The sequence below is a fragment of the Pterocles gutturalis genome, unplaced genomic scaffold (assembly GCF_000699245.1).
Source record: "Pterocles gutturalis isolate BGI_N339 unplaced genomic scaffold, ASM69924v1 scaffold27293, whole genome shotgun sequence".
Taxonomy (NCBI): Eukaryota; Metazoa; Chordata; class Aves; order Pterocliformes; family Pteroclidae; genus Pterocles; species Pterocles gutturalis.
The window spans coordinates 44,574-61,261 of record NW_010121272.1 but is presented as its reverse complement, the minus strand read 5'-3'; the positions used below and the strand labels follow the sequence as shown (position 1 = coordinate 61,261).

At 47.1% G+C, this 16,688-nt stretch overlaps 1 protein-coding gene across 1 annotated transcript in view; it reads right to left on the bottom strand.

The window, feature by feature from the left end:
• Positions 1–16,688, bottom strand: part of LRRK1 (leucine-rich repeat kinase 1) — a gene marked incomplete at its 5' end in the record, with an annotated part of 55,360 nt that overhangs the window by 972 nt on the left and 37,700 nt on the right. Inside the window, 10 exons of the mRNA XM_010077198.1 lie at positions 572–673; positions 1,019–1,854; positions 6,970–7,086; positions 8,385–8,502; positions 10,076–10,227; positions 11,062–11,256; positions 11,435–11,712; positions 12,384–12,581; positions 13,676–13,842; positions 15,269–15,518. Coding sequence (XP_010075500.1) covers positions 572–673; positions 1,019–1,854; positions 6,970–7,086; positions 8,385–8,502; positions 10,076–10,227; positions 11,062–11,256; positions 11,435–11,712; positions 12,384–12,581; positions 13,676–13,842; positions 15,269–15,518 — 2,413 coding nt within the window. The remainder of the gene's footprint in view (positions 1–571; positions 674–1,018; positions 1,855–6,969; positions 7,087–8,384; positions 8,503–10,075; positions 10,228–11,061; positions 11,257–11,434; positions 11,713–12,383; positions 12,582–13,675; positions 13,843–15,268; positions 15,519–16,688) is intronic.

Genomic DNA, 16,688 nt, shown 5'->3' with positions numbered 1-16,688 from the left:
CAGGAACACCCCCCATCGCTCTAGCAGCTATTTATTTACTTGGACTCCCATTCGCTGTATGAAACATTTTAAATTAACGTATAGAACTGCTCCCCCCTGTGCTCCGGGAGCCTTTCCCCGGCCCGTCAGCACAAAGGTGCTCATTTAGAGCCAGGACGTCAACCTGATCCACGTGAATGCGGCCACAGACAAGCCCCGCGCTCCGCATAAATACACCTCTTGTTCCTACCGCGGGGCCTGAGCCTGCCAAGCTCCAGCCATCTTCTGCCAGGTGCCCTCAGAGCACCGGGAGTCAGCACCAGGCAGGATCAGACCGATGTTTATTGTGCAAGATGGTTCTGCCTGTCCCATGACGGGGGGACTTGGTCTCTGTGGATTTTGGAGACCAGACCATGGTCACAGTGCTTTCTGCTCACCTTCTACCATGCTGCATGTGCAACCAGCAACTGTGTCTCCTCCAGCTTGGTTTGGAAGCCAAGAAGCTCCCAAGAGCCCCCAGAGCCACCCTCTGCCACCCAGTCCCCTTCTGCCCCAGCAACTGGTGTGATGGGGGCTCCCCAGTGAGCCTCACCCGTAGGGAGCCAGTTCCCCAGCCTTCAGCACAGCGATCACTCTGCCCCGCTGGGTGCCGGATTCCTTCTCCAGTCCGATAACGATGATGTCCCCTCCTCTCCTAGAAGAGAAACGAGGGAGACTAGTGAGGAAGCTGCCTGCTGTTCTTCGTTTCCTCGGTAGCCAGGGAAACAAGGCTTGGAGTCGTACCACCCACATTTCTCTTCTGTTAAAATTAATCCTGCAAGACCTTGGATGTGGTCATTCTGCCCAACACTAGATATCTTTAAAAAGGAGTAGAAAAATTGATGAACTATTGTAGCGGGAACAAAATTTCTTAATGACCACTGGGCTTTCTGAGCAGGTGAATACTAGTGCAAATGCAAAAGTTCCTGAATTAGCCTGAGCTAACCTCACACTCAGCCCAGGAAGGATTTTGACAAAGCTCTTTTGGTAAGTTACTCACCTGGGAATCCATATGAGGTCTTTTACTGGAAGAATCTTGACAGCTTGGAGATGTTGCATGTTGTCACCTGCAGGCACAGCATCGTGATCCAGGGAAGGCTTCAGCTCATGGAATTTGTCAGACTCCTCAAAATCCGCAGAGAACGGTGCACTGGAGGAGCTCATGGGTGAGCTGGGGAGGCTGGAGGGGCACCGGGTTATCCTGTTGGGAGGTGAGGAAGAGTAGGAAGACACAGAACAATAATCTGTCAGCGAGTCCTGGTGGTTTAGTATCTGGGTGCCAACCTCCGGGCTGCAGATAATGCTCATGTCCCCCAGGGGGTTACTCTCCATGGCTTCGTGGTTTATGGGCGCTGTTGCCTGGATGGCCACCGAAGGCTGCTGGATGGTAAACATGTCTCTGAGGGGGCTGCAGTCCCCGCAGAAGTAGCGCGCACAGAGCTGGTAAGTGGTAACGTGGTACATCACCAGGAAGTTGCTCTTATCGTCCAGGCACCACACCACCTCCTCACCGTGACACTCCGAGTTGCAGGCGATGGACGTGATCACCGACGGCGCGCTGAAGGGCTCCAGCCTGCGGCTGATCTCCATCGTGGCGCAGTCGATGATGAGGATGCCGGGGCCGTTGCTGTACCAGACCTCCGCTCCGCTGTTGGTGATCTCCATGGCTTTCACAGGGTACGGATTCTGCCGGGGGTCGTCATCAGAAATGTTGAATTTGGACCTGTTTGCCGTGTGGGAGCACAGGTAGGAGCAGCTGTCCCCTGGGATGCCCTGGGACACTGAAAACACCGCTACAAGTCCATCCGACAAGCCGGCCAGCACCACGTACGAGTTCTGCAAGAAAGAGACAGCAGATTCACTATCTGGATTCTTTACTTCTCTGACATACGAGAAACTTTCAATCCCAGAGGCTCTGGACACCTCTCACAATCCCGCAAGTACACGAGTAATCCACCCCAAATCAGTCAGAGATAGGAGCACCATAAAGAGAGATCATTATAAAAACTGATGTACTAATTTTCTTAATGACTGCTTGACTTTCTGAGCAGGTGAATAATAGTGGGAATGCAAAAGTTCCTGAATTAGCCTGAGCTGCAGAGCCGTACACCTCTAGCCCAGTATTACCTCTCTCTTCACTGGCAAGGGAGGACAGACGGACCTGGCAGCTGCCCCAAAGGTTAACAAATTAAAGTTGGAGTACATTCAGAGACAGCCATCGTTATCCTAGAAATCCAGCTGTAGAAGCCCGGCTCATTTCCAAAAAGGAATAAAGCTATTGCTATCAGCACAGGGAGGAGAGGAATGAAAGACATGCAATAAAAAAATGGAAAGAAAAGGAGGCAATCCTCTCCCAAACAAGAGCACACAGCGACCGCTCCATGTCCTGTGTCTGCTGCTTTGACAGCCCTGCTCCTCCCAGGGACACGCTCTGGGTCTGTGATCCCTGGCAGCTCAGACATCCCAGCGGAGGGCACAGAAGCAATAGCAGTTGCACAAAGCGGCTGCCAAGTGCCGTGAACAATTCTGCAGGTAGTTAAAAACCTGCCCCTAAATGTTCAGCTGCGTTGGCTGCGGGAGCCCCGGCCGGCGTTGAGCTCTGGTGCAGCACTCCGCGGCACTGCTGCGATGGAAACCGTCACGTCCCGTGGGCAGGAGCCGGGGAGAAGGCCACGGCTCACCAGGTCTCTGACTCCTGCAGCTCATCTCAGCGGAGCAGAATGCTGTTAAACAGTCTGGGAAATGGATCTCTCGGGAACAACCCTCCCCGTGACCTTGGGTCTGTACCAGAAACTCCCCCATCTGTGAAGCAGATAAAACAATATCTACCTCAAAGGCCTTTCTATTTCCTCCTCGTGGAGCAATAAATTCTAAAAAAAATACCCTTTGCCCAGGGCTTTTTTTGCTGCTGTTACAATCTGGCTGGACTAAGCAAAGTTTATAGAACCAGACAGAGCACCACCAGCTGAACCGACACCACCTCAGCCCTCCACAGCCCCGCCGTGGCACAAAGCCCTGCTTCCCAGGATGCCAGTGACGTGTCTGCCTCTGCGAGATGGGATGAGTACTCGGCGTCACCCCTTGCTGCTCATAAATTAGGGGAAAGCCTGTGCCCTTGCAGTGATGCCTTGCCAGCCCTGGATGAGAGCTCCCACGCTGCTTAAACCCGTAGAGGCCAAAATCGGTATCGTGAATTGCTCTCAGATACCACAGGGCAGACAGCACGGAGATAAGTATGAGTTTAATTGATAGTGCTGTTTGCAAGGCTCATTAAGAGCCTTGGACAAAAAGATACTATCTGCATACAACCTATGAGTAAAAGCATGAGTGTGGGAGCCCGTATGACTAATCCGAATCACAGCAGAATTTTACTGTAATGGGAAAAACGAGGGAAGCAAGTGGAAAGTTGTGAAATGGGATTTGGACCCTAACTCAGTCCAGTCTCAATTCTCTAACCACTAATTAGAAGAAACCCAACTGGCCTGCGGTGCTCGGTGCGCTGTCCCCGCTGCCATGTGGATCTGCTGCAAAGGCTCCTGGATGGGGGTTTGCCAGGGAGTTGCATCAATAGGTTGGAACAGGGCACGAGGCTTTGCACAAGCGGGGTTTTGGGTTACTTCTTCTTTGGAAAGGAATTCAATTATTTATAACAAAGCAAAGCAGAACTGCCCACATTTCTCTGGTGAAAATGGTCCAACTCCCTTCAATCCAAAGGATCCTCCATAATATGTATTTCTTACTAAAAATGGGAAGTTTCAATTGAAATGGGAATGTTTGCAATTAACAGTGGGTATGTCAACCTGAACTGCTCCTGGCATGACACAGGGCACTATTAAAGTCTTCAGAGATCTCTATAATTTTGTCTCATTTGATCTGAAACCACTAAATTATCCAAGCATGGTCTATCATAAAAAATATTTTGATTTCTTTGATTAGTGTCAGCTACTGCAGAACAGAATCCAGAATCCCTTTAGGGTTCCACAGGCCGAATTTCCCTGTCACTGGGCCATCGGCACCATAACAGGGCAGAGCTGCGTCAGTGCTCCCCACCCAGACGTACTGGTCATGCCGACCCTGCCAAATTCTAGCCTGTCTGAAATACCACAATGGTGGAACCAAATCTGGAAGATATTTTACGCTTTGGGGCACTTATTACTCAGAGCCTTGGCTATCAGGACCGGTTTCTATCCAGCCAGTGTTGTTATCTGTTTAGGAAACAAGGAGAAGGAACTCAAATGCTGAGAGACGCCCTCAACCCACCATCCCTGACCCAGACGAGGCAGTGACCCATTTCACAGAAGAGCACAGTAAAGGCCACCCACCCCCAGGTGCCACCAGCTCACCAGACTTTATTAGGTGCCAGTGCAGCTGGGCAGCGAGGCAAAAACTCTCTAAATCTGGGTATTACAACAGTGACCAAAAGGCAGGCAGGGCAGCAGCCTCCAGAAACCTTAAGTAACTTTCTCAGAATTCATTTTCAACATTTGGGCTCTGCAAAGAGCCAACAAAAACACACAGCAACAAAACTGCATTTGAAGTCTCCGTCCTGCCAGAAGTCCCGCTGTGCCAGGGAGGAAGGCCTCTGAGCAGGGCTGTGACGGTATGCGATGTGCAGGAGATGAGCTGGCTCCAGACGTCCTGTCCTCGCAGCTAAGGACAGAGCAAGGCTCAGAGCCGTCGGCACAGCCACTGCGAGCAGGTTAAAAAAAAATAAAAATAAAACACAGCCCCGACTACACAGCTTGGGTCACCTCCTCCTCTCTTCCCCGCAGGGTCTGGCATTGCTGGCACTGAACGCCGCAGCAGGCTGCAGCCTTTAAATGCAGCTTTTGTTTTTGTGTGTTCCAGGTTTTTGCAAGAGGCCAGAGGCTTGCACCCATTCAGATTTCTCCCTCCTTCAGCATCTCTTTGTAAGAATGCTGCAAACTGATTCAGAAAGCACCTTGGTTTGCTCTTTTTAACCTGTTTGCTTTTTTTTATTTACTGAAATAAAATTTACTGAAAATTTTATTGTTCGCCAAAAAACAATGATACTGGTGACAGAAAGCATGCAACAAAAAGGCTGAAATTGTACAAGACTTTTCCTTGGCAGACGAATTTTGGATTCTGGGCCCCTCTCCGCTGCTTTTAAATTTCCATGATGCTTCCTTTGGATGAGAAATGGAGTTTTGGAAACTATTTCTTTTGGATCAGTCTTCCCAAGGCAGTCGTAAAGAATTCCCCTTCCCAGCAACATCCCTCGGCAATTCTCTGACTGCTAGTTACCTCACATCTCATCAGCAAAAGGCTTTCTTCCCAGGGAAATGCAAGCAATTCTCCTCTCCACTGGGCAACAACGACTATGTGATAACTCTGATACAGCTCGCTGCACCGAACAGTGAGTTTGACAAGTGTAAGCTTTCCACTTAGCTTTGCTGGAAGAACTGGCTGTTTGGAAAAACAGTTTCTCTTCTTGCCAACCTGGTCTGCACATCCCTATGGCTGCTGCTCTGGCTATTTCACTGCCAAACTCATTCATAGAAAGGAGAGAGGAAAAAAAACTAAGTCCAATAAACTAAGAAGAAGTACAACGAAGGGATGTGGATTTCTGGAAGGGTGGGTAGGGTCGGTGGAGGAAGGGAGGTGTCTAGACTCAATATTACTATTGTAGGGCCTGGCATTATTTATGACATTTTCTAGGCAAGCCACAAACTGAAAATAGAAACCAGGAGACATAAAGGCACTCGTAACCCCTGAGGAATGGCTTTGTAAGCTATATGACAGTGGAAAAGCTGAAAGTGAAAGACTCGTTCGACTATCCTGGACAAAACCTCAGGCAGCATGAAAAAGAAATTTGCCCTCCACATCAGAAATGAAACTCCACAGCGGAGAAACGCTGCAGGTCTGGGAGCCAAAGAAAGCCGACAGATGCAGGCTCCCGGCGGGTGAAATTCACTCCTGTGCCAACTTTAGATCCATGTCCTACTTTAGTCCTACTTACACCATCTTTGGAAGCGAAGCAATACACCTTACACTAACCATCTGCCTCGGATTCAGTTTGCAGCGATGCAGCGGTCAGAGCTAACAAGCCAGAAATGGCCAATAACGCAGAACGGGGCATGTGGTATAAACCAGCTCCACTGTTGCTCCCAGAGCTGCTCCATATCGAGCTTTTAGACACATACCAGTCTGCTGGCATTTGCAAAAGCTACACAGCTATCAATAATGTTGGAACATAATTATATGTTTTGACTTGAGGTGGCTGTAAGCAAACCGGAGGTAATTTAGCCCAAAAACAGTTTTTATACATCTCCCAAGACTCGGCCGCAATAGGCACTCATGTCAGATTGCTCCTGCCAGTAACTGGATGTTAGCAATTCCAGAAGTAGACAGATAGTATATAACTTCTGTTATTACCCATAAGAGGCAGTTTTTGGACTGCCTGTATTACCTAAGTGTTCTCATTCAAAACCCAAAAGAAGTGTGGCGGAGCCTAGATAATATTTAAAGCTGATTGTGCACACAGATGACAGCATGCAACACAGCAGGAAAAGAGCTGGTACCACAGCTAGGACATCCCCAAGCCCTGCATTAGCAGTTAACAAACCTCTATTCTAATTATTGTTTCATGTGCCCTCTACTTGCTTGATCAGCCTAAACCCTGTCTTGCAGTGATGTGGAAACACAGCTGGAAAACTTCCCTGCAGAGGAATTTGATCTATTTTGACTGTTTTCCCAGCAGGATTGGAAGTGCCAGCTTGGGTCCCCTGACTCAGGTTCTTGCCCACACCTCTGTCTTCTGGCAAAGGCACAAAGACCTGGAAACCTTCTCCTCGCGCTGCCAAAATGTTCCTGGGCATCGCAAAGTCCTTCAACACTACCTAGTGACAAGCCACACAACTCTGTCAGCTTGGCCCAGCAGCAGATGGCTCGGTCTCACTAATACCCCTTTTTCTTTAGGTTCCTCCTTACCTTTTTGACAACAGGCATTACTAGAAAGCAGCTCACAGTGGCAGGAGTGTCCAAATCCTTCTGCGGAGTCTTCAGAGGACACATGCCCTGCAACCCGTACACAGAAATCTTCTGGTCCTGTGAAAAAGCACAAAATTCTATAAATTTCAAACATCTGCCATGCTTTCCATATTTGGATACCTGAACAAGATCAGATTGGTTCCAAAACCAGTTTTTACTTGTATTTTTTGATATCCAAAGCCTGGATTTCAGCATTTCCTTTGTCTGTGGGTATAGAGCAGGTACTGCCTTCCACAGAATGAGCTGTGGGCAATGCATGCGCTATCCAAACGCCACCAAAATCACCCCTGTAGGTGTTTTACCACCATACCTAAAAGCAGCACTTGACAACCCTGTCTCTTCATGAATCCCAAACGTGTCAGGCCAATCGAAACATGTTGTATCTTATTTGTGTTAATCTGTCGATTCAAGGAAAAGCAGTGTTACACTGTATGAGAATTACACCCGCTCTACACCTCATAAATCTACTAAAATGACACAGATCACCCAGTTCAGGGAATAGCAACACATTTCATGTTGATCAAAAAGGTAGAAATAAAATGCCTTAAGATTTCAGAATTTTAATTTATCTATACTTCTTGTTATGAAAAAAAAAAAAAGGAATATTTGAACTTTGCCTCTATTTGGGAACAGAAAAAATAAAAATATCTTCTTTTCCAGTTTTTTCACTCAGTTACAGCATCCATGCTAGGGCGGAGTGAATTAACCAACACAAATTATTTATTCAGCAAGCGTGGCCTTTTTTCTCTTCTCTGAAACACTGAACCTCATTTCGATTTATTTCAGCTATTTTTTGTTTGTTTTGTGTCAAAACAATTGTGTCAGAACCAGCTGAAACTTAACACAGCCCTTTCTGATGGGCGGGCAGGGGCTCCGAGGGATAAATCAGCCATGCTCTCTCACTCTTATCTTTTTAGCCGCAGTTTTCCACGGTGAACACAAACCTTGGGTACCTGTTTCCCACCAACTTCCAAATCCCTCGGGCCTCTTTCAAAACCCCACCCTTAAACACATGGTTTCTTTCACTGCTTCCCCTTATCGCTTACAGATAAGGACACAGCCCAGATGAAACCCTGGATACAGATATGCTACAATCGGAAAAGTTTTGCCTTGGAAAGTTGAGGTTCCCACGATCGCTTCGAACACCAGGAGGCACGATTTGGATCTAGGTATCAGGTAAGTAACAGGCAGAAACAATACACCTGCAGAGAGCAGATGCAAAGTCACGCTGCTCATCTGAGACGCTCATTGTCTCAAACTCTCTTAGCTTTACTAATTAAATAGGCTCTTTCTCTTTGTGTCTCTTCTAACGAGGCCCCTCTTGAGCAGGGCGCTGAAGCGCAGGTGACGCTCACCTCCGTGGCAGCCCAGAGGGCATTCTGGAATTTTAGCTGGCAGCACAGCTTCATTCCTGGGCAGCACATCCTCTCCACTTCTATGACTCCTTTCTCCGGATTCACCACTGTGTAGTTTCTGAAAGGAGCACATAACAATTACTTCCTATAGCCAACATTTATCCCGCTTTTGGCCAAGCCGTAACATGATTGTCCAGGCGTGGACAATGCTGCAAGGCCTTCCATCCCTCCAAATGGTCTTCGTAAAGGAAGAGAAATATACAGATGTGCCACAGCTCTTCCTCTGGGGGCAGATGTGCAATTCCTTCTGTGAAGATTGAAACTTGGCTATCTGACTTAGTGAGGAAATGGATTAGGAGAACTTACGTGGTCTCTTACTATAATTCAGCTGTGAGACAAATCGCTCCAGCTGAACAGCAGTAATTAAGAGCTGGGAGGTCTTAGCCCATCTTGCCCATTAGGTTCTCCAGAGAATTTGTTCTCCAGGCTCTCTGCCTCAGTATTACTTCATTACTTATTCTAGTACATAAACAGAAAAGCATGATTTTTCCAAATAAGAGCAAAGATCCGTAACCTGATAAAATAATTTATAAATAATATGACTAATTAATATTGTTGTAACTAAAAGGATTTTATTTAGGGAAGTTTATTGGGTATGGGTGTTTGAACAATAACTGGATATTCACAGCCACATCTGTGAGCCCCAGATGTTTTACCAACTGTGGCACAAGCAATTACACATCCTGAAATCTGTCACATAGAAGTAATTGGTTATTCAGCAGTCTCCAGCAAGTGGATTGTCCAGTCAGGAAGCAGATTCACTGAGATATATTGCTGTGAATATTTGGACAACATCCATGTATTCAAAATACATCTGTGAGTCCCATGTGTTTCACCAGTCTGAGCAGCAATAGTTCTACTGGCTGCACTGAACGACCAACCAGGCACCACAAATAGCAAAGCGAATCGTTCATGAACATATCACGTACCTTTCCTATTAGGTTAATGGTTACAAATAATGAACACATTAATATAAAATTCAGACCAGCTTGTGAATGTTCCCAAGTAAGATTTGGGCTATAAAAATCAGTAACATCCATAAAAATAAACCTAAGTAGCCATGGGTCACATGTGTCTGAGCAAAATACCATCATCTCAGTCACGATTTAATAACATTTAAAGCACATGCCTATTCCGTATGGCACACATTTTACTGGGAGTGCACACTCGGGTGCACACACAGCTTCAGGCATGTGGTTAACTGCTGATGATTTCAATAGGATTTAAGCATGTGCTTAATTGCTTCGCAGAACAGAGATGGAACTGCAGTCTCAATTAGGAAAGGTTTAGTGTTAAATGGCCTCATTAGGAAAGGCAGAACACGTCTGTTCTCATGTGCAAATGCTTCAACCTGTGCGTGTGAATCATTACACTGCCCTAATCGTCTCCTCATATTAACTGAAGCAGAGTTAAGCTCATTAAATATCCTTTATAAAGCAACCACTGTTCCCAATTAGAAGAGTTTGGGAAAACAGTGTTCACCATATCCTTGGCATTCACCCAAATTCACTTTCACCTTCTTTACTTCCCTCCCAGAGGCATAAGTGAAGATGCTGAAGGATTTTTACTTAAAAATAAAAAAAGAAGAAAAGAAGAAAAGAAAGAAATGAAAGAAAAAAGAGCCATCTCACCTGGTGTCTTCCTTCCCATCCCAGAACACCACCGTGTACTCCTGTCCTTGGGAGCAGAAGAAAGACGACTGCTTCCCACAGGATAGCAGGTACATAAATGTTGCAAAGGTAGGATCTTTCATCTGTCCTACCACAGAAATGGCCAGGGGACGCTGGAGGGAAAGAAAAAGAGAAAGACATACATCACACAAGACAATTGGAGGCCCAGATGAAATATAAGAATCATAATAATCATTAATTATTAAAGCTAGACAGCCAAGAAGTAGGATTTCTTTTAAGAAATGCTTCTGCTACTTTCTCAAATCTACACCAAATTCTCCTTATAAATCCCATCTCACTGGTTCTTAGCATCCTCCATACCCAGACACTGAAGCCAAACTTCTTCTGTACTTCCATGGTTTGGTCTGTGTTTCTCTTACATATTTGATTAATTTCTTCAGCTTTATGAATTTTAGAAGCTGACCCACTGTCACGACAGTGTCTAGCTGATTGAGAGTCAAGCTGACCTCTGTTTGAAGGACAGCAGCTCTGAAACGCCAACTTATAGTTGGGAGAAACATAATATGGCATAATCCTTTTCTCGTACTTTGAACCCTTTTCTTCTTCAAACTGCCTTTTATAACCTTGGGGTTTTGGAAATCTTTGTAGTTACACTTACAGCACAATACTGTAGCTGTTTCTAGAAATTGTGGGTAATTTTATTACATCTTGCCCCGGTGAAATCAATAGCTTAACTGCAATTGACGTCAAGGGACCTTCATGTCACCGCAGATGTCCAAGGCGACCAATCTGCCACAGCTTCATTCATAAAACTCTCATTTAAGTCAGGAGAAGTTCTTGGCCATATCAGCAGGAGGGGTAAATGGGCAACTGAGCTGTTCTGCTGCACGGAGAGCGAGCCTGGCTCCTTCTCCTGCGTGAAGAGGGCTGCCAGACCCCTGGAGCTACGTGATCAGAAAACACTGGTCATGAAGAGTGCCTTGTACCTTTTCTGGCTTAGTGTCCCAACACTCCATCATGAGCGCCTGCATCCTATAGAGCTGCACCTCTTCCGGCTGCCCGAGGACAGGACGGATCCCTTTGGACAGCTTCTTTGCGATTTGGAGCTGGTGTTGTCCTAGCACAGGCCGCTGACCAGACAGCAGCTCATACAGGACCATCCCGTACGAGAACATGTCGACCTAGAGCCAGAAACAGAGAGAAGACAATCTCCCTTGGTGGGTGGAGAGGAGAGCGAGGAAGACTGCGGTGGGAAGGCTGGCGCTGCATACCATGCGTAAGGGAATGGAGACCCCTGCACGAAGCTGGCCACCCACCGCTGTCACGCAGGGGCTGCACCCACGGATACACCAAGGTTACCTTCTCATCGTAGACTATGCGAGGTCTGATCTCAGGAGCTTGGTAGCCCGGCGTGCCTTCCACACCAAGCGCACCTTCGTGGAACGACTGCCGGGAGATTCCGTAGTCGGAGAGTTTGATGTTGATGTGCTCTTTGACGTCCAGGGACCACACCAAAATGTTGTCTGACTTCAGGTCACAGAAGATGATGTTCTTCTTGTGCAGGTAGGCAAGGCCTGTTACAATCTGATACGCTATTTTGTGTGTCAGCATGTGTCCCAGTGGCACAAAGGAAGAGCCTGGCACAAAGGAACAGCTTGTTTTCAGTTCTTGTAATTGCAATAACTGCTTTTTCCGCCCCCCTTTCTCTTTCTCTTTTAAACTACAGAGCAATAACTAACAACCTTTTAAAACATCACTCAGTGCCATGATTTGAAATGACACTGTTCATGTCACTATACACGTCTGACAGTTCTATTAGATTCTTTTTTGAAACCCTTTCACTTCTAGATCCCTACATCTTCTGGTGAAAATTAGTGTTTGACTGAACGTTGACACAAAGCCAAGGTGCCAAGAGGGTCAGATGGTCTCAACCTATCTTGGAATTAGTGTCGTTCATTTGACAGTGACAGAAATACAGATAATTATGAGAGAATTTAGAGTGCCAGACACCCATCTGCAGGGGGGAAGAACACAGCATTAACCATGCAGCACTGAAGCGAGATGCACTTACTAATTTGCAGAGAAATTGAAAATTCAGGTCTCTAAAGCAGTTCTGAAAATCCTGAGCATCAATTTTTACTAGGTTCCCAAAGGCACAGTTTAAGAGCAATTCCATCCCTCCCGCTCCCCCTAGTCTGGAAAAAAAATCTCCTTCAGTAAATCGAGCAGTAATTTAAATGTTGTTGACCATTTGTCACTACCATGGTTCGGAGAGTGAGCTCTCTCAGGAGGGAGACCCTGCTTTTACCTTTGGAGTTTTCAGACAATACGGTGGTGAGGCTGCCCAGAGGGGCCAGCTCTAGGGCAAAGCAGAGAGGATGGATGCTGATGCCAATGAGGGAGACGATGCAGGGGTGTTGCAGCGAGTGGAGCATGCTGGCCTCCTGGCGAAACTCCGAGAAGTTCTTCATGGCATCCATGGCTCTCAGGTGCTTCAGCATGGTATCTGGCGAGACACACAAACCCCTTCTCACTCCCCAGCTGAGAAACCAAGCCAGAAACTCTTTGGAAGCTGCTAATCACTGAGCAAATGCTGCAGGAGGAAGGCAGCTTGTGGGGTTTTGCCAACAGTAAGGCTTTAAGTTGCATCCTCAAGTTGATGCATGAGCCACTAACACGGGCTACAAGCAGGATGTATACGGCTGCCTCAGGAAGCAAGCGCTCCCTTGGTCCTTTAACAGCAACCTTGAGTGTGTCTGGCACACACTGTTCTCATATATCACCTGCATGGTTTTGGAAAACTCACGCTGTGCTTTTTAAAGCAGGGACTCTCTGGGTGTGGATGTCACACTGCAGACCCTTTGGTGGAAGGAGTCCTCCCTCCTCTTTCCTGGCTGCCCTGCGAGAAGAGAGACCCTTCACCGTAACTGTCCTTCTGCCAAGGGACACCCCAGGCTGCTCAAGTAGGTCTGGGCTTTCCAAATATTTGTCACCGGGACAGCAGCTGCTCTCCTCCACAGCTCAGGGGTTCACTGCATCCTTCCCTGACAAAAATGAGGAAGGGGAGGCACCTCCCCCTTTCCTTTGTCAGTGGACTGAGGCTCTGCTGGAAACCTGTGCTCGAGAGCCTGTCCCTGCCTGGAGGAGCTGGCAGGCTGAGATGGATTTCCAATTTGTTTTCTGTAGCTGCTGGCACACACGGAGTAAAAGCCTTATTCAAAGGTGGAGACCCACAAGTCCTCAGTGCAAACCCATGCAAATTCACACTTCTCATTGCCAAATAGCTTGGGAACAGGAGATGAAATCTTGCTTCCCACCCCAATCAAGAGCTCTGCCTTGGCACCCTATGAGTCCATCCATTGACCCGCAGGAGAGAAGCTTCCTGCAGTGCCAATAGCCTTCATCACTGTAAGTGCTTTCGTGAAGGACTCTTTAAGATGCATCCTCCTCCTCCATAAAAACACATCAATTTTGTTATATATTTCAAAGCTGTATTTAAACAGGTGCTGCCAGCACTTCGGAGAGCGAAGGCTCTTTGGTCTTAGTTTGGAATCGCAGGCTGCAAGAGCTGATTCCTGACATCGATTCTGTGTACCGTACCTGCAGCTGAAGTGGGAGAACCCTTGCATTTTTTAATCTGAAATCTCTTCAGAGCCACTGGTTTTCCTTGGTATCGTGCCCGATATATAATGGTCCCACTTCCACCCTGGCCAAGAACGTTGTTTTCATTTTCACTGCATTCCAGTTTGCTATTTTCCAGGAACAGTCTGCCAAAAAGAGATTGGGTCTTTTTAATTAAGAGAAAAGCTGTAAAGACACCGTAAATTCATGTTTTTTATGTGATTTCCATTTTCACAAATCCCTGACAGGTTCTTGTCTTATCTACTGAGAGGGCGGGATCACCTAAACTACCTTGGTCATCTCAATGTAGTCACTGCTGGGTCACATTGTACAACAATTTCTTGCAGGAAAAAAGTAACTTGGGGAAAAAAGAAAAAAAAAGGCCTTTTATTGAGGCAGTTTATCCCACAAGAATCAAACAGATCTGGAAAGCACATAAGCTCCTTTTCCAAGCAGATGACACAGGTACAGATATTTGTTCCATTTATCTGTATTAATGATTTTTTTTTGCTTCATTTACCTCCTGTTCCTCTTTTCTCCACTGAGGCAGGGCAGGATGTTTATGAACAGCCCTACACTCTGAAACCTGATTATTCAAATCAGCTTACTGTTCCCAGGCTGCAAGTCATCATTTCCCCACTCTTCCAGAGACTACTTTTACAGCTGTTCACACTTCAAACATCTCCACTTGCCAGTCAAATAAATCTCTGGGAGACAGCACTGCGAGGAGGGCTGTCGTGATGGGCCGATGGGGTGTTTCCGCAGAATACCCCGTAAAATGACCCCAAGAAAGGAACAGGGGCCAGTGGGAGCACAGAAAGCTCTGACAGCAGCCAACAAGACCCAGTGTGGCCTCGTGGCTCTGCATCGGGCACAAAAAGGTCTGAGAGAGTGTGAACCAAATGAGACATTGGTCTCATGTCCTGCCTGCTGTCTGGAGGTGTCTTGCTCTACGCACTCAGTAATAAGGGGTATAAGACTGAGCCCATCTGGGAATGCAGTTAAGCAGCTTAAAGATTTGGCAGTGCTGCTATGGGTAGGGAAGAGCTGTTTCAGCTGTTCAGGACTGCCACACTACTACAGCCCTCAGCCGAGCAGGAGCCTCAACTCAATGTAATTTCTCTAGTGGTGTCTATAAAAATTCACTCACTTACAGGTTCTTCAAAACTAAAGGTGATTTCAGTGCCAACCTTGTGATGCAGCAGCACTTTCTTTTGGTTTTGCCACATTAAAATCTCCTTTCTGGAATCCCAGAAAGACTCCAACTCCAGAAAGCTCTGACCAGAGTACTGGGCAATGCAGGACAGCTGTGGCTCTAAAAGGGACATTTACATTGGACCACAGCGATCTCAAAGGACCCCCAACTCAGTGAGCACAGAGCGATTGCCTAAGCAAGTGTACTGACCACCAGGAGCACAGTTCGGGATGAACTGCCAGAGTAGGGATTGAGAGCGGTTGAATTTGTTTCCTGTGGTCACTATGTCCCTCTAGCAGAGATGAGTTGGGAAAAAAAATCCAACCAAATTACATAGGTACACTGAAACTTAACCAAAGGCTATAAAATAACATTACCTGGCAGGAAAATCAGTCATGAAAAGCTCTGGGACCAGCTCTTGGAGAGAAACAGGGATGTCAGGGTGGTTGGGACACGTGATGTAGTCCAGTTCAATGGCAGTCAGGACACAGTCCTCCATGTTGAAGTACTGCGCGTCCTCCGCCTTCTCTCCGCACCCATTCTCTTCCGGCTTGGAAGCCGCACAGATGTGGCAGGGCACATACTGCTCCATTAGCAACGTGCCGTCGCTCTCCATGGCTGTGAGCGCTTCAAAGCAAGCAAGCAAAGAGAAAACAGCATTATCCACACAAACTGAGAGGGAACAGCAGCTCCTAGCACATTCAAATGCCTACAGTCGCTACCTGGCCCACTGGCTGAACATGGTCATGCTCATGAAAGCAGCAGTTTTTGCCAGTGTACGGACTGGAATAAGAAAACAGGTTTTTGCAAAGCATACACAGATAGCAGGGACAGTACTGAAGAGACAGGACTGTTGACATAACAGCTACGCTGCTTTGGTCACAGGTAATGCACAGGCTTGGGAAGAAAACATATTCAGGACCAGTAGAAATCAGAAGTATATGAGTAAAGCCTTGGAGAGAACCTCCTCCGTGCTGGGTGTCTGTGTGAACCACAGATAGGGATCGCTGCATACGCTAAAGAGCGTGACGGTACAGTAGAAGGACGGCAGCTGTGAGGCTGCCCAGGAACCCCAGCCACGTCTGCTTCGCAGCCCGCGAGCTGCCAGATGGCTTCAGATGGAGAGCACACATGGGAATGGGAACTGGAGTGGACTGGGAGGCACGGCACGCTGTGTGCTTCAGGCACGGGCTAGGAGTAAGCACCCACCTGCAGCACCCAAAGTAGGAACACGGTCACTGTGGGCTCCCCCACAGGCAAGGTTTGCAGCCCCTCCAGGGGAAAACACGGATTCTACCAAGACTAAAACTTCGTGAGGTTCACACCTCTCCCACTGACTACAGAGGGATTTTGTGGTGATGGACTCCATTAAATGCCTACTATTACGCAGGGTGAATACAGGCTGTAGCCCTTGAAGTCATGACTCTTCTCTAGCTTCAGTGATTAATGTTATCATTATTTTAATCCAAAGGCAAACAAAATCTTCTTTTATCTTCATAACATGCAGAACATGAATATGTGAGAGTGCACAACTGTTCCCTCCAGAGAGCCTCCAGTTAAAAAGATTTTGGCACTGCTTTCTAGACCAGTGTGGGACGACAAAGAACACTCCAGATTTTGTTTTGGTTTTAAACAAAGTGTACTGGGATTGCAAACAGCCTGCTGGGTAACAGCAGGATCCGTGCTGATCACAGGAAAAACAACTGCAGGAGGCAAGGAAGTTACCTTGGCACAGAGTCCTTGGTATCATATTCACTCATGCCTCTCACATCACAATTTTATAAATTATAGGGTGTT